The following is a 17,893-nucleotide window of genomic DNA, read 5'->3' on the forward strand; positions in this document are numbered from 1 at the left end:
TCTTTTGTACTTGAGTTTCTTTAATGAAATAACATTTTCTTCACAGGAATAAATATTCAGAGAATTTCACCTCAGCTTTTCAATGTTTTTATTGGTTTTATCAAGTAAATGTTTCATAGGTACCTGACAATAAAGTGTTAATAACTCTCATACAGCAATACAAATCGTACTGAAATCTATGTTACATTAAAAAGAAACCCACTACACTAATTATCTAACTATCGATCCCCTCCCAATTGAAATCAGATTCTCTGACTAACCAAACAGTCCACTACTACTAATAATTTTTTTTTAAAAAAGGTAAACATTGGGATCAAAAACCAAACACTAGTTAATCTTACAAATTCTGAAAATAATTAAGAAAGGAGCCCCATAAAGAATCGAAGTGAAGATTCATTTCAGTCATGCAACATCTAAATTTTTTTTCCCCAAGTCAGACACCATCATATAGGACAGCCCTTGAGTGGGAGTGGGGGGGACGGCGTCTTTCCATCTTGTTAAAATGGCCATTCTAGTGATAAGGGAGGTGAGGGCAACGACGTGAGTCAGAATTAGACCCGATGGTCCACTTATTCCAAAGGGAGCAATAATAAGATTTGGAGTCAAGGTATGAAATACCCCTTCCCAAATATTGGACAGAGAGAGACATAACCAGAATGTATGATACAGTGTGCCTTCTTCAATTAGACATGTATCACATTGAGAAGAGATTAGAATAGAATTTAGCCAATTGGACATTGGAATAGTGGGCCCAATGTACTACCTTAAACTGTAATAATGAGTGTCTCGCATAAAGAAAGAATTAACGCCCTCGTTTCAGAATAAAATTCCATGTTGTTTCAGAAAATAACTTGAAAATCTTGTTCCCATAGTTTTTTTAAAAATTCTATCCAAGGAACTATCCCTAGAATTTAGAAGTAATTCATAAAGGCCACATCCCACCCCTTTATAATTGGGTTTGAAATGATAATTCATATTAGGTTCGAGGTCTTCGGGGAGCTTCAGAATTAAAGAATTTAAAAAGCTCCTAACCTGTACATAGCGGGGAAAAAATGGTGTCTAGGGATTGTAAATTTGGTGGATAATTGTTCAAAAGAAGCAAGATTTTGGTCAGTAAAAATATCTGAAAAAGATTGGATACCTAAATTTAACCACTGATGAGAACCGCTATCTTGAACCAAAGGTTTTTAAAAAAAGGAATGACCTAAAATAGGGCTAATTAATAAAAATCTGTGGTACCCAAAATGTTTCCTGAATTGAAATCAGATTCTCAATGTATGTCTAGCAACAAAATTATCAGTTAATTTGGATGCCAAAAAAGGTAACGCTGCTTCAAGTATCAAGGAAAGAGAATATTTTTTGGTAGATTAAATTTCTAAATTAATCCAGCTTGATGTACCTAAATTATCTTTGTGATGAATCCAAAAAGTAATGTAGCTAATATTAGCTTCCCAATAATAACATCTAACGTTAGGTAATGCCAAGCACTTCAGCATTTTAATACAAAATAAATGAAAACTTTTCCCTGTGTCAATTCAGAATTCTAGGGTGTGGAGACAGCCCAGCCAGCCCTTAAAAATCACGCGATCACACTGTTCATCTGAATTCCACTGCAACGTCTTATTTTACTTTCCCAGCAACCCACTTTAAACTTCAACCATTTGCTTGGGGTGGGGTTGGGGGAGGGGGCAGGTGGGGAAGGAGTTTACCACTTCCACTGCCCACATCCGAAATCCAGCCTTGATTCCCTGCCCACCCCTGTACACACAGACCCGCGGAGCACACAATCTGCATCAATCCTTCCTCCAATCATCACCCCTGAAGTGCCAGCGATCAAAGGCAAGGCAGAACATGGAATGTTACAATACAGGCCTTTCAGCCCTTGATGTTGTGCCAACCTATATATTCTTACCCAAAACAAGTACTAAACCCTTCCTACCCCTTAACCCTATATTTTTATTTTATCCATATGCCTGTCTCTTAAATGCCCCTAATGTTTCAGCTTTCACCACCCTCCCTGGCAAGGCATTCACAACTCTCTGCATTTATAAAATAAAACCTAACCCCTTATGTCTCCTCCTAAACTTCTCTTTGTAAATATGTCCTCTGGTATTTGCTCCTCACGCTCTGGGAAATAGGAGCTGTCAACCCTATCCCTGCCCTCTCAGAATCTTGTAGACCTCTATTAAGACTCCTCTCATCCCTCTTTGCTCCAATGAGAAAAGCCCCAGCTCTGCTAACCTTGCTTCATGAGACTTATTTCCCTATCCAGGCAACATCCTGTTAAATCTCCACTGCACCCTAAGCATAGCTTCCACATCCTTCCTATAATGAGGTGTCCAGAACTGAACACAATACTCTAAGTGTGGTCTCACCAGAGATTTGTAGAGTTGCAACATGACCTCTCGACTCTTGAACTCAGTCTCCACCCCCCCCCCCCCCAACCAATTAATGAAGCCCAACATCCCAAAGGCCTTCTTACCTATCCTATCAACCTGCGCTGCAACTTTGACAGATGTATGGATTTGGACCCCCAAGGACCCTCTGTTCATCCACACTCAAGTAATCAACCATTAACCCTGCACTCAGCCTTCTAGTTTGACCTTCCAAAATGCATCTCCCCAAACCTATCCGGATTGAACTCCACAGGTTCTGTGACCAGTGATGCAATCCTACTCTGACCCCCTGGAGAATCTGCATTGCATCTATCCATGACCTGAATCTTCTTCCCCAGGAGGTGCCAGGCTGAAAGTCGCATTTCCCATAGGGTAGAACTATATCCTGCCTCTCAACCAGACCTACCTTTTGAAGTTACTTTTTCTACTTGCTGTCTTGCTCATACTGATCTCAGGAGGTAGACCACCTAAAATATTTCTGTTCCTCCCAGCTCTTGGTTTCCTATTCTCCCAGAGACCACTGTATTGCCTTCTGCCTTTTTAAAACTTCCCCATTTTTGAAGCCAGTATATCCTGGAATCTTTCCTGTTCCCATTAGGAAACCAACAGTGGGTCCAGCATTTAAAAGAAGTGTTAGGGAATATAGAGTCTACACCAGGGGTGGGCAACCTTTGTTTTAAAACTCACATTCCCCCTTAAGTAATCCCTGATGCTCTGTGATTAGTAAGGGATTGCTTAAGGTGGGATGTGAGTGGGAAGAGAAGGTTGAGAATCACTGCTCTAGACCCAATTGTAACTGAAATATTTTGCTTGAGAAAAGTTGTCATTGGCCCATTTCCTTTGGAGTTATGAAACCGTGCACATAATAAGTCAATGAGGGATGATTAAAACAGTGGTTTTCAAACCTTTTTCCTTCCACCCACATCCTACCTTAAGCAATCCCTTATTAATCACAGGGCACTTATGGCACAGGGATTGCTCAAGGAGGAATGTGAAGTTTTTTTTAAAAAAAGGTTGCCTACCCCTGGTCTCCTCTATTTCCTTATGAATTAGAATGAGGCCATTTTCTCAGTGATTCCATGCTGGCTCTTCTCCCCAAGTCATCTCAGAGGAGTCACCTGTTGGGTGAGTCTTGCCTGTTTGGCTAATGACTCTATTAGACACTGACTGACACCCAAAAACTTTTGGACCCAGGTTATTAGACTGCTCAACCGTACAAGCCCTGGTGTCTCCTCACCCAAGTTTCATGTGGGGCTTCTCATTGAGACAATGAGAGGGGCTGGATCCTCTATTCCCCCAGAAGACTCGGTGGCACCTCAAAGCTTCAGATATGCTAGAAATAAAACAGCAAATCACTAGAATCTGGTCCAGGGGGCCACTACTGCTAGCAGGTACCACAGGAGGGGCCAGGGGACACTATCAAGCCTGCATTGATCAGCCAGCTTCAGTAATGGCACTTTACTATCCTTTTGGACTCCTAGTCCTGGCGTTCAGGGACTTCCACCAGTGTATATACTCCGAGTTCCTGTTTTCCGTGACTGGTTTTAGACCCAATCACCAGCTGGTTTATACTGGTGTTCGTTCTGTAGTTTATCCTTGGACTGAGACCAGAGTTTATATTATGAAAGGTTAAGAATGCCCAGAGTTTAATAAGACTGCTTATTTGTTCAGATAATTGCTTGCTGTCTGTTCACCTGTTCTCGTTTAGACAAAAAGTTCTTCCCCAACCACCCCACAAAAGGGCATGAACTGTTGTCCGTGAGCTGGGCCGGATACAACACACTCCCCCTCACCCCCCCCACCGCCCATCACGAGCTCCGCTCAGAACCTGGTAATGGTTCAAGAGTCAGCCGGATCGCACCGCATCCTCCAAGGGGAAGGGAAGGCGAGCTCCTCCAGGAGGTCTATCATGTCAAGGGAGTCAGGCGGAAAATCATGGAAGGCAGGAAACCCGTTTCCAGCAGGAGAGTGGGGGAGAATGGGGAACTCTCAGCTTCAACCGCACGCTCCCTCTGTGCCTGCAGAATCAAGGATGGGAATTAGATCCAGACAGATAAGGCAGTGCTGGGGAGCCTACTCCACCCATTCAACAAGATCATGGCTGAACACGGTGTATATCCTGCCTACCTGTGGAAAGGTTCCACCCTCTTCCCTGCAAATGTTAGAGGACTCCTCTTCCACCACGTTCAAGAAGAGGGCTCGAACACACAGGACCCTCACTCCCAGTTTTTGTTTTGCATGGATGGCCCCTTATTTTTAAACCACCAGATCTAGTTTTAGATTATTCCATGAGGAAACATCCTCTTCGCATTCGTCCCATCAAAACCTCTCAGAATCTCGTGTTTTCAATTAAGTTCCCTCTCACTCTTCTGAACTCCAGCAGCTACAAGGCCAACTGGTCCAACCATAGGCCTCATAGGCCTTTACCCATCCAAGATATCAGACATAACCGTGATGAATAATTATAATGTCTCCCCCCCACATCTTAAACCATGTCCTCTGGTTGTAGATTCCCCGACTCTAGTCAAAAGACCAATCTATTCCACGCACGATTTTGTACACATCCATGAGATCTCCTCTCATCCTCCTGCATTCCTGGCCTGCTCAACCTCTCCCTATAGCTCAGCCCATCCAAGTCCTGACAACATCCTCGTAAATCTTCTCTGCACCCTCTCCGGCTTGACAATATTTTTCCTCAAGGCACAGCGGCTGAGTGCATTAGGAAGAGCTAATGACTTCTGGAAACTGGGGGAAGCAAAGGAAATGGAGCTTGTGTGGAGGGAGGTGGGGGGGAAGAAAAAAGATTGCTTGCAGGTTAAGGATCCGCCACGATCCAGGCGCTGGTGGGTTAGAGCTAAGATGGGGTGGGCTCACTGGTCCTATCCTCCTGGCCTGACAGGAGGCTGCCACTGGTTGGAGTTTGGAGGTTTGAATGGGAGTGGAGAGTGAAAATGGTGACTGAGGGTTTATGGGTCAGCAAGATTGGTCTTGCATTCCTTGGGAACTATGTTCAAATTTTTCTCAAACTGTTCAGAAGAAAGCCATAACGCAGGACAACTAAAAATTTGCTTCCTGCACACTTTAGGGTGTATGCACGGATTCTGGGCAGCTGATCATGAAAACACCTTAAAATTTCCTTATCAAGTACCGCTTTTTAGGTATGACCTATTTGTGATTTCCTGTCATATTTTAAGTCTACTTCAAGCACAAAACCACAAAGTGCAACAACGTCATTGAACATTCATTTTCTGCATTCGCACTTGGACTCCTTCCCTGCTGATCTTGGTGCAGTCAGTGACAAACATGGTGACAGGTTTGACCGGGATATTGTGACCCTGGAAAAGCGGTATCAGGGAAACTGGAATCCATCAACACCAGCTGACTATTGTTGGACACTGATGCAGGAGGTGTCAGATGCTGAGTACAAATGAAACTCAGCGGCAAAACATTTTAAGGTCAGTTGAACTAACGCAACGTGTCAGCATCATTATGCGATTAAACAGGCTAAATCCAATAAAAGTTAATTTAATGATTCTCCAACTCCAACAGCAAATCTGAAATGATCTTTGTGTTCAGCTTGAAGTTGTCGATCATAATCCTCAATTTTTTTTTCAGGAAGCAAACTTTGTGGAAAAAAAAATTGTTGTCCAGCGTAATCCCTGTTCCAGAGGGAGGCAAACTAAGTTAATGCCACATTTCATTCCAGGAAAGTGAGTGAAACACAAAAGTCTGCAAACGCTGTGATTGAAGTTAACATTCAAGAACAATGGAGAAACTCAGCAGTTCCTGCAGCATCCATAGAAGGCAAAGATATGGAACTGACAATTAGGGCCTGAGCCCTTTGTCAAGGTACATGTCCTGATACCTTGACAAAGAACGCAGGCCTGAAACAGTTATACATCGTGCCTCCCATGGATGCTGCAGGACCTGCAGAGTTTCTCCAGCATTCTTGTGTATGTATTCATTTTCAGGAAAGTGTCGGCATTGAAATAAAAATGGCAGCCCTGCCGGAGCTGCTGTAACAGCAGCACTGCCCGTAGAGAGCGGGGAGCTGAGTCTCAGAGCTCCTGCAGGGTTGGACTGCCTTCGGCTCTGTAGGGGCTTCAAACAGCCCATTAGAGGAGTCAACGGTGGTTTATTTTAAAATGTTGTGACTGCGGAGAAGTGGACCAGAAAACAGGGAGAACCCCCAGTGTCAGAAGGAGAAGCAGATGACCCACAGGACAGTGACAGGCCAGCAAGGAACTCAGAGGCTAAAGAACACAGGCTGTTGGTGACCCAAGGTGAGGAACCTGTGCAGGCCGCTGGTGACTGCAGTCGTAAGACTCACACCCGGCTGGAGATTGGCTGGGGGGGTGCTTAATCAGGTTATCGGAACCGAGATGTGAGAGGGTGCTGGTCATATTAAAGGTGTGTGCATCAGGAGCTCGGGTTGCCGATGGTTTGGAATGAAGGCTGTGTGGCTGCTGAGGCCATTGAAGTGCTGGAGGCGAGTGGAGATTCAGTGACTCTGGTGACACACTCTTTTGCTTCTCTTTCTCTGACTGTAAGGGGTGTTGGGCAATTTCTGCTGATAGCAAATCTTTGTCTGCCATAAGTAGACTAAAGGTTGTGTAGTATCACATTTTATGACCATAAAGTCTGTTGCAGTGATTTAAATGCAGCAATTATAGTTGCTTTTAAAACTCATGTTGGTGTATAATGTGGAGAATATTGAAGGTGCTTCAGTCTGCAGCCAATGGCCTGCTGTAAGTGAAAGGAGTGCATTGACCGACACCTCCATCCGTCGACGCCTTTCTCACCTCTTAGCCTGGAAGCTCATGCATTTCCACAGAATCGTGTACAATCCCAGCAGGAAGGCAATAAATATTGTGGCGGCTACAATACCTGCAAAATAGTTTGCAAATTTTTGTTTTAAATGTCAGTTAAAGTAACACCCCTGCTATCCGGCACCTATGATAGTTGCAGGATAAGTGTATTTTCTGGTTGCTTGAGACTTACTCTTACAATACCTGCATTAAGAATAAACAGTTTAAAAGACAAAAATACTACACTGTACTTACACTGAACAAACGTCACTTGCCTGAATATATAAACTTTATAGCATTTTACTTTATTTTCAGTCACATTCTTTGAAAACATTTAACCGTCGCCTCATCTGCAGGTTCCTTCCCCTCCACGGAACCGCCCGAAAGACCAACAATAACATTATAGATAATTATTGCCCCCACCTTAAGTTTACAGATAAAGCCTCTGACCGGGGCAACTCTTAGCAGGGATAAGGAGACAGTTTAAGAGAGTCACCCCAACGGCAAGTGGCATCAACCAGCTCTGGGCAACGCCATTTGCTGTTTTACACAACCTTATTCAAACAGCTGGTATGAGCATAGCCCAGTCAAGGCACAATTTATTTTTCTCGATTTTTTTTGGCAGTTGCTTGAGGCTGCCAGTTGCTTGAATTCCAGATACACGGGTTTAACTGTAGATACTTAAAACGTTGTCAATTCCATACCATTCAGGTACAGAAAATACAGGCAATTCAAAGCAAAATTTTAAACAAAGACTCAATTTATAATTTCTCCACAAACAACATAACCACGAGTCTCAGACCCATCTATGGGAAAAACTTGCAATCTTCTCACTAGTTCTTTGGAGATTCAAATAGTTCAGCATCCTGCTCTCTGAGTTCTATTCCCCATGCTCCCTGTTACTTCATTTGATCACCTAAAAAAAAAAAAAAAATCGGTATACCTCTACTGTGTATGATCTAAAGGAAAGGCAAATTAAAAGTGTGCTGGTGTATTAACAAGAGTAAAATCCAACGACTGAGAAAATTTCTCAGTCCAGCACCAAAATGCAGAGGATGCCAGATTGTCGGAATGTTCTGCGCATAGGGATCAGTGAAAATTGTTAATACGAAGCTCCTCTGGGTTAGAGTAAAAACCTCTTGGGTTCAGTAATGGGCTTGGGAGAAGAGTAGGCCATTCTGCCCCAAGCCCATTCTATTGCTCAGTACGATTGAGATTCAGAAAGGTATAAAAGAGTCAGTAGGTTTAAATGTTTAAACAAACAACGACTTACAAAATCTATCAGATTAATTATGCTCCTCTGCTTAGTAAAATAGAAGAGGATTTACAAAGCTGGAAGGATGTGGCGATAACACTAATAGGAAGAGTGAGTTGTGTAAAAATGAAAGCGATGCCGAGACTTCAATCCTTGTTCCAATCTTTGCCTATAGGTTTACCAAAGACATTTTTCAAATTATTAAACAATCAAAGCAAGACAATTCCTTTGGAATAACGAAGAGCCCAGTATTGTGTTTGAAAAACTAAGATTATGCATTATGAGGGCTGAAGCTCCCAGACTTTTAAAAAAAATTATCTGGCTGCACAAGCAAGATTTTTAGCAGCTTTTGTTGGAGGGAATTCACCAAACTGGGTTCCGTGAATGATGCAACAACCAAAGACTATTTATAAATTGACCACTAAATCAGTAAAAAGGAAGACGTAACCCTATCTTGGCATATACGGTGAAAAATTAATGATCATATTAGAAAAAAAGTGGGTATTTCACCATTATGTAACCTCACAAAGATAGGCGTATACAGAGCCGTTGTCATACCCACACTCCTGTTCGGCTCCGAATCATGGGTCCTCTACCGGCACCACCTACGGCTCCTAGAACGCTTCCACCAGCGTTGTCTCCGCTCCATCCTCAACATCCATTGGAGCGCTCACACCCCTAACGTCGAGGTACTCGAGATGGCAGAGGTCGACAGCATCGAGTCCACGCTGCTGAAGATCCAGCTGCGCTGGATGGGTCACGTCTCCAGAATGGAGGACCATCGCCTTCCCAAGATCGTATTATATGGCGAGCTCTCCACTGGCCACCGTGACAGAGGTGCACCAAAGAAAAGGTACAAGGACTGCCTAAAGAAATCTCTTGGTGCCTGCCACATTGACCACCGCCAGTGGGCTGATAACGCCTCAAACCGTGCATCTTGGCGCCTCACAGTTTGGCGGGCAGCAGCCTCCTTTGAAGAAGACCGCAGAGCCCACCTCACTGACAAAAGGCAAAGGAGGAAAAACCCAACACCCAACCCCAACCAACCAATTTTCCCTTGCAACCGCTGCAATCGTGTCTGCCTGTCCCGCATCGGACTGGTCAGCCACAAACGAGCCTGCAGCTGACGTGGACTTTTTTACCCCCTCCATAAATCTTCGTCCGCGAAGCCAAGCCAAAGAAAAAAAGAACGATGTATATGGGAAACAGAAATCTAAACATACGGTAACAAAAGGGAATACGTTGTATAGCGGACTATTATAAAGATGGAATTTTGATGTCATTGGAACAAATAAGACAGCCCTATGGTGCACCTAATGGAACATTTCGGTTTTCTTCAACTGAGAGCTTTCTTGAGGGAACGACGGGGACAGGCATTGACTCTGGGAGTCAGTGAAATGGAACGAAAGCTATTCCTATATTTATTACCAGAATGTATTTTGCTCTTCAGCTCGAAAGTGCTAAACCTAGACTGCAGAGATCAAGGGAAAGGTGGGAGTCCGACTTAGTTGTTGCAAGACCAGAAAAATCCTGGTCTGAATGGTGTGTGGATAGTGTAACTTCAAGCTATTAAAGCGAGATATGGGTCGGTTCAATATAATTTATTTACATCAGCTGTATCTCACTCCACAGAAGGTGCCACAAATCTAAACCAGAAATACCAGAATTGTGTTTTAGGTGTGAAATAGAGGGAGGAACATTCTTTTATTCAACTTGGTCATGGGTGAAGGTTAGACCTTTCTGGCAAGAAATTTCTGAAGTTTTAAATTTTGAGTATTAAAATTGAACTCGCAGTGGCCAAAAAGTGAATTGCAATCACGCGGAAGTTGGACTCCCCAGTTACCTTGGCGAGGCGGACAGCAGAGATGATAGTTGTATACCAATGGAAAAAATAATATTGAATTTAAGGAACAAGTTCGATACATTTCTTAAAATACGGTGACCGTGTTTGAATACGTTGGTGCCCAGCTTTAATAATGCTGCTAAATTCAAAAGTGATCTCTCCCTGAATCTTGAGGTTAATTTAAACTGTGAGCTCTGACGGTGTACTAAAAGGGGGGATGGAGAAGAGACAGACGGAAGGGGGTCGAGTAAGAGTTTTTGTATGTGTGTTTTGGTTCATAGAAAATTTAATATAGATGCATATTTTTATTGAAATGTTATAATTGTTAATTTTTTAATGAACAATAAAAAATAAAATATTTTTTTAAATTCAGATTCAGATTTATTGTTAGAGTACATAAATTATATCACATACAACCCTGAGATTCCTTTTTCCTGCAGGCACGGCAGAATTACCCCTAATTGGTCGTGCAAGGGAAAAAAACTGTACACAGTGTTAAACATGTAAACACATAAAGAATTGTAAACAGACAACGAATGTAAACACGCTGACTGTTTAATACAGAGAGAAAAAGAAAATCAATAAAGTGCACAAGTAAGAGTCCTTAAATGAGTCCCTGATTGAGTTTGTCGTTGAGTCTGATGGTGGAGGGGGAGCAGCTGTTCCTGAGCCTGGTGGTGCGAATCTCGTGGCACTGACACCTCCTAGGATCTTGACCAGTCTGAATACAGTCTCAGTGTCATGTTGCCCTAATCCTGCAACCTCCCGACGGTGTGAAAATCTTGCTGCCCAGGTCAGGTTTGACTCTGCGTCTTGGGTCTAGAACTTCAACAGTCTGCAGCCTTTTGAAAAGTGATTCCGCTTCAGCTCCACCTTAAAGGAGTCCTGTGGCCCCAGCTGTGGAGACCCAAACTGGGGGATACATACTTTCAGCACCCATCCTGATAACCCCTCTCAGAACCTTGAATGCTTCAGTTCCACCACCTCTCCTCTCTTCTCATGGTTCCATACCTCAATGACATGGTTGGCCTTAAACTGCAGTAAAACACGAAAGTCTACAGACACCATGATTGAAGTAAAAACACGATGCTGGAGAAACTCAGCATGTCAAACAGTGTCCTTTATAGAGCAAAGATAAAGATACAGAACCGACATTACAGGCTTGAACCCTTTATCAAAGTATGAGCAAAGTGTAGGGAGGCACCAAAGGCCAGTGTCAGAGCTGTGGGCTCTACGGCAAACATTTAAAGACAGAGATGAGCACCCCAAGTCTCTAGTGCACAAGTTGCACACCAAATGGTGGTTCATGGGCCTGGTACAGAAAGCCAATTGAGGGAAAGTATAGACATGATTGGCTGAAGGGTCTGCCCTGGTGCTAACTGACAGCTGTGTTAATTTGAAGGATCTTCTCCACACCACATTCTGGCGGAGGGAGTATTTTGACCACATCTCAGAACATTACAGCACAGGCCCACAATGTTGGGCCAACCAATACATACTTATCCCCCCCCCGCAAAAAAACCTCCCTACCTTTATTTTTCTTTCATCTATGGGGCTGACTAGGAGTTGCTTAAATGCCCCTAATATTTCAGCCTCCAACGCCACCCCCAACGAGGCATTCAAGGCTCCACAACTCTCAGTGTAAAAAACAGTAACCCTAATGTCTTCCCTAAATCTTCCTCCTTTCACTTTGTATGGACGTCCTCTGACACCCACCCTGGGAAAAGGTGCTGGTTGACCACCTTTATCTATGCCTCTCACAGGCTGTGTTTTGTTGAGGTTCAGTTCCAACACTAACTCCACCCAAAAGCGGACATCGAAGTGCACCCCCCACCTCCTGGTGTCTGTTGGCAGCCGGATCCAACCCTTCACCCACAGACTGCCATCCCCACATCGTTTGCTGACACTTCCCTTGGTTCAGCCTGCAGCAAGTAACCAGGAGCTCTACACTAAACACCAATGCCCGAATTGGCTTTGCAATGAGAAGATGTGCACTTACCGTCCCAGCAATCACCCGCGGCACAGAGTTCGGGGACATTGGTCATGTTCTAAAGCAATGAAAAGAAAGTAAACAGATTTGAATTGTACCTGGAGTGGGAGGTCTCCCGGCAGCTCCTCCGCAAACAATTGAACGTGTTACTGAGTATCCCCTGGTGCGAGCTGGTCAAACGCGGACACCAAATGCCAAGGGAATACTCTTCCCTTTGAACATCCACCTGCCGTCTCGTTCATCTCTGTTAAGTTATAAATTTAGACATACAGCATGGTAACAGGCCCTCCTGGCCCACGAGCCCATGCCACCCAATTGACCTCCAACGCCTGGTACGTTTTGAAGGGTGGGTGGAAACCAGAGTCCCCGGAGGAAACCCACACAGACACAGGGAGAACGTACAGACTCCTTATAGACTGCGTCAGATTCAAACCCTAACCATGCCAATCTCAGAATCCCTCCCCACCCCATGTCAGACTTGTATTCCATCCCCCCCCCTCCCTGTATCAGAATGACTCTCCCTTACTTGGCTGAAACTCCAGCTGCCTGGTGACCTCTGGATCCTGGCCCCTTGTCCGGTCTTTGTCCAGTAACCAGGGTTCACTGGCACATCGCTCATCTGCAGTTCCCTCTGTGTGACTGCTCTCAAATCAAACAAGAGCTGTCCAACCACTTGACAGTCTGAAGCACAAACTTCCTTCGATAATGTTCCGCCAAAGCATTACAAAGAATATCCCAAAACAGTTCCAAAAAATTTTTAATTGCTTGAAGTCAATGCAGGAAATGGAGCAGTCAATATGCAAAGCAGGAGAGGTAGAGTTGGTGATGGGGGTTAGCAGAAGAGTTTTAAATCATCCCAAGTAGTGTGCAACTGTCCGAGGTTCATTAGATATACTTGTTAGTTGTATAGGTACACGATCCTTTTCTCCAGGGGAATGCAACTCTGCATGGCCCGCGGTCTGCAACCGGATCAATTCAAGGGCTTGTCTGGATGTTCTCAGATTTTGTCAGTGGTTCTGGTTCCAGGCCCGCACTGCAAAACAGGTCTCCCTCAGAATCTCTCCTCCCTTCCCCTAAAGCTAATAACTTCTTGGGTTAATCTTCAGATCCCTCACAGGCTCCGACCTCTCACCCACTGCAGATGTCAGTGAAAGGTCAGAGTCCTCTCACACCACTCGATGGGACCAGTCGCAGACAAACTGTCAAAGATGATAAATACGCCTCTCAAGTGGAATCAGACAGGACACATGTTGTTAGCGAGTGCAGAGCTGCAATTCCCGTCCCAGTTACAGACACAGTAAATCTTCTGCTGCCCAATAAACAGTCACTCTGCAGTCAATAGCCCACAATCTGCTGAATAGACAACATCAGGATTGCACATACAATTCTTATCTTGCTGCGTAAACAGAAACTGAGGTTCAGTTTTTCCAATTACCCATGGAGATTCTCCACAATCTTCAGGATTGCTCAATGTCCTGCCAATGTTTCTGTGTAAAAGTTTTGAAACAATTAATAAAATGACAAGAATGGGGGCAGGGGAGGAGGACACTCACGGGCTGGAAGAATTTGTGCAATGGCGGTAATCCACGTTAAACACAGCACATGAGAGAGTTTCATTTGACCACGCCGGAGAGTGCTGAGCACCAATCTCGCTGCTTCCCACCTGCAGACATGGTCAGTGATGCAGTTTGAAACCCACACTCTGTTGCCTCTCCTCACACACTGTGGCAGTAGTGGCTACTGAATCCCACTCTTGATTGACAGCTTTAACAACTGGCTCACTCCATCCCCAGGATTGCAGACTGTCAAACTCAACGTCTCTCACAAGCAAAACTAAAATAATTCTATTCCTCTTCGATTTCTCCAAACCTTGGAGAAAATGGAAAGCAAGTAGTTATAAACCAACACAATTATTCATTATTAAATTTAGACGTCCAGCATGGTAACAGGCCCTTCCAGCCCAAAACCACAATTACACCCCCTCGCCCCCCACAATGAGTTTTTGAAGAGTGAGAGAAAACTCATGCAGACACGGAGAGAATGTACAAACAGACAGCGTTGAATTTGAAATCCGGTCCCTGGCTCTGTAACAGTGTTGCGCTAACCGTGCCAGCCCCTCAACTAAAAGCTGCCATTTTTTTCCTCCCTGATGAAACCCACAATTCTATTCTGCTTTTTCTTTCAAGCAGATGTTAACAATCCTGACATATTCCTTGAGAGAGAAGAAGGGTGGGGGGGAGACGTTTCCTGAGAATCATATCCATAAAATAACATTTAAAGACCTGAATAATTTTTCTATTATCTGCACAATGTGAAAATCTTAGTAGTATAAAAACAGATGAAACTGAATAATATAACGAGTGCGGTAGAGAGGAGCAGATGGACATTGTTTACCTGCGTTTTCAGAAAGCGTTCGATAAGGAGCCACATAAAAGACTTGAATAAGGGCACGTGGAATTGGAGTTGGTATACTAGCATGAATAGAGGATTGGATAACCAATAGAAAGCAGAGAATTGGGGGGCAGGGGTGTTTTAGTAGTGGGCAATCGGTCATGATCTGGAAGAGGGGTCAGAGTGCAGTGCATCTAAGTTTGCTGATGGCACTAAATTGAGTGGAAAAGCACAGTGTGCAGAGGATACAGAGAGTCCGCAGAGAAATGTAGATAGGTTGAGTGAGTGGGCAAAGAGTCTGGCAGGTGGAGGACAATGTTGACAAATGTGAGATGATCAACTTTGGAATGAAGAATGGAAGATCAAAACATTATTTAAATGGAAAGTGATTGCAGCGTGCTGCCAGGCAGAAAGACTTGGGAGTGCTTGTGCATGAATCGCAGTAGGTTGGTTTGCAGGTGCAGCAGGCTATGAAGAAGGCAACTAGAATGTTGGCCTTCATTACTAGAGGGACTGAATTTAGGAGCAGGGAGGTACAGCTGCAACTGTACAAGGTCCTGGTGAAGCCACATCTGGAGAACTGCATGCAGTTTTGGGTTCTTTACTTGAGGAAGGATATACTGGGTTTGGAGGTGGTGCAGAGGGGGTTCACCAGGTTGATTCCAGGGATGAGGAGGGCTTGGCCTGAATGAGGAGAGATCTGGGACTGTACTTGGTGGAATTTAAAAGAATGAGAGGGGTCCTTATAGAAACATCTAAAATTATGAAAGGCATAGATACGATTGAGGTAGGTAAGTTGTTTCCAATATATTTAAGTAGATTTCCACATAACAGGGAATTAAAGGATATGGGGAAAAGGCAGGTCAGTGGAGATGAGCCTATTGTCAGATCAACCGTGATCTCATTGAATGGTGGAGCAGGGTTGATGGGCTAGATGGCCAACTCCTGGTCCTATTTCTTATGCTTTTAAGCCAGGAGTTAGCTTGGACATCCTAATATTTTGGAAGGCACCATATAAATGAAGTCTTTCTGTTTAACTCCTCGTGGAGGTTTACAACAACTTGGCAATAAAAGCGGAGAAAAAGACCTCACATGATCGGCAGTGCATGTGAAGAGAGAAACAGTGTTCATGCTTTGGTCAGAGTTCCTTCATCAGAAGCGAGAGGAGCTCCGCAGGTCAAGCACCCTCCTTGGGAGGAAGGAAGCAGCCGACGTTTCGGGCTCATCAGGAGGGGCAATCGCCAGGCTAACAAAGAGGTTGGGGACAGATGAGGAGGCCGAGGGGTGGAGTCGAAAGACACAGGCTGTTGAAGGGCAGACAACTTCATTCTCACGTCTCCTTTCATCCAGTGAACACAAGATGTGATACTCCTGCGAACCTCAAAGTAAGGTAGATCTCAGATCTCTATCCACAGTTCTCACTGCCCATGTTGCCTTATCTCCCAAATTAAGCTGCATTTGTCATCAGTTGCTTTTAGCTCTCTGGTCCTCGCTGCAAAATACTTAGGCATACAACCAGACATAACACACATACATAAAGACAAATACATATGCAGGGCAAATAGACAAACAAATATGGTTTTGGACATATGGGGAGGGATGTTCCTCTAGTTCACATTTCACTTTTTAAATTTAGACATTAACAGGCCATTTCCAGCCTGTGCCACCCGATTGACCTACACCCCCTGCACGTTTTTGAAGGGTGGGAGGAAACCGGAGCCCCCGGGGAAAACCCATGCTGACCCGGGAGACTCCTGAACCCCGGGTCCCGATCGCTGGCGCTGTGAAGGCGTTGCGCTGACCAGGCGGCAGAGGAAGCCCCGGGCAGGTAGGTTGTTGTGGGAACGGGAAGGGGAGTTGGGATGGGAGCGACCGGCGTGGTCACTGAGGAGAGAATCCAGCGGACCCCGGGCCCCCTTCCTGCCCTGCGCCCGAGTGCGCGCGCACACGTTTGGTGCCCAGCGCACAAAGGCCAGGCGCAGGCACCCCCCCCCACAGAGGCGTTGCCTCAACTCCGAGTCATTAGACTTGCTGAAAATAATCTTCAGCTCCCTGTTTCTGTTAGTTAAACAAGCCGTTTAATCATACATGCCAATGCAGTTTTTGAGGGACGGGCTGGGCCAAAACGGTTTCAGGGCTCCCTCTGCACAAGCTTTCAGTGCGCACAGGCTTTAGCTACAAAAAAAGGTGACACCACCAAAGATGGGGGGAGAACGGGACGAAAAATGAGAGGGAACATTGCCCCCCCCCCATAAGGGCAGGGAACAATCTCAAAGTTCTGCGACAGACCCCAAAATTTCGCCCCTCAGGGATCACAGTCCCGGACCGGACGGGAGAGCAGCCGCAGACTTTGAGAAAGTTTCCTGGCCCCTCCCCAAACTACCGTGACAGAGGGCAAAACTTTTAACCAAAAGCCTTTGTTGACGGGGGGGGGGGGTAGCGGCCACCTGTCGCGGGCACATTCGCTCCCCGTCCAGCGCTGGCACCGGGCAGGGTCCCACTCGCTTCCACTGTGTCACCTCGCAGAGAGCAAAGCGATGCAGAAGCCCACAGCTTTAAAGCAGGAGTTCATTTCAACACGCATCGCCATTGAATACCATCAGGCAGACTCCCCCCTTCGTGCTTCTGAGGCCAAACTCCTGGGGCAGCAACTTTACAGCGCCAGCCTTCGCTTACCTGTTCGCCGCTGTTTGAAGCCAAGCGGTGCCTGGTCTGCGTTGCATTTTCTGCAGACTGCTTCATGCCCCGCTTCCCTCCGCACCACCTGCAGCCAACTAGTCCCCCACCCACGGGCGCCTGCAGCTGGGCTGCGTGACGCAGCTGGTGCCGGGTGAGCAACATCGCGGAAGAATACAGCCCTCAGTGCACCTCCCCCCCCCTTTCGATCTGATGGGTCATTCATTCATAAAGATCCCGCAAGAGTGTGATCAGTAAATTAAAAGCTAACAATGCAAAGTGTAAACATTTTGCAGAATGCAACATGTAAATTAATATTTTTTAAAATCAGGATGAAGTAACAACCAAACAATGAACAAATAGCAAACATTAAACTCTTGCCTGTTTCAGATTTCCAGAAGCTTCATTTACCGGTATATACACTAAATGCTGGTGGTGAATGCAGCGTTGGCATTCATTTCCTAGAGGAATAGCAGGGATGTGATGTTGAGACTCTATAGGGCACTGGTGAGGCCTCACTTGGAGAACTGGGTA

The 17,893-nt window shown here is 45.1% G+C and overlaps 1 protein-coding gene across 8 annotated transcripts; it reads right to left on the reverse strand.

Moving 5' to 3' along the window:
- Positions 1 to 2: 2 nt before the first annotated feature.
- Positions 3 to 17,605, reverse strand: LOC138753975 (uncharacterized). 8 transcript variants are annotated; one of them, XR_011351532.1, is made up of 6 exons: positions 17,360 to 17,525; positions 12,819 to 14,161; positions 12,302 to 12,350; positions 8,039 to 8,120; positions 7,199 to 7,283; positions 3 to 6,055 (listed from the first exon to the last, which is right to left on the reverse strand). XR_011351532.1 is itself a non-coding variant. In XM_069917634.1 (5 exons), the coding sequence occupies exons 2-5, from the start codon at positions 12,909 to 12,911 to the stop codon at positions 5,917 to 5,919; spliced, it is 366 nt and encodes a 121-aa protein (XP_069773735.1). In that variant the 5' UTR covers positions 12,912 to 13,779; positions 17,360 to 17,525; the 3' UTR covers positions 3 to 5,916. The 8 variants fall into 8 exon arrangements, 6 of the variants coding, with proteins under 6 accessions (XP_069773735.1, XP_069773733.1, XP_069773734.1 ...); XM_069917634.1 differs by lacking the exon at positions 8,039 to 8,120 and having other exon boundaries at positions 12,819 to 13,779; XM_069917632.1 differs by lacking the exon at positions 8,039 to 8,120.
- Between the last annotated feature and the right edge of the window lie 288 nt (positions 17,606 to 17,893).

This window comes from Narcine bancroftii, chromosome 2, assembly GCF_036971445.1.
Source record: "Narcine bancroftii isolate sNarBan1 chromosome 2, sNarBan1.hap1, whole genome shotgun sequence".
Lineage (NCBI taxonomy): Eukaryota > Metazoa > Chordata > Chondrichthyes > Torpediniformes > Narcinidae > Narcine > Narcine bancroftii.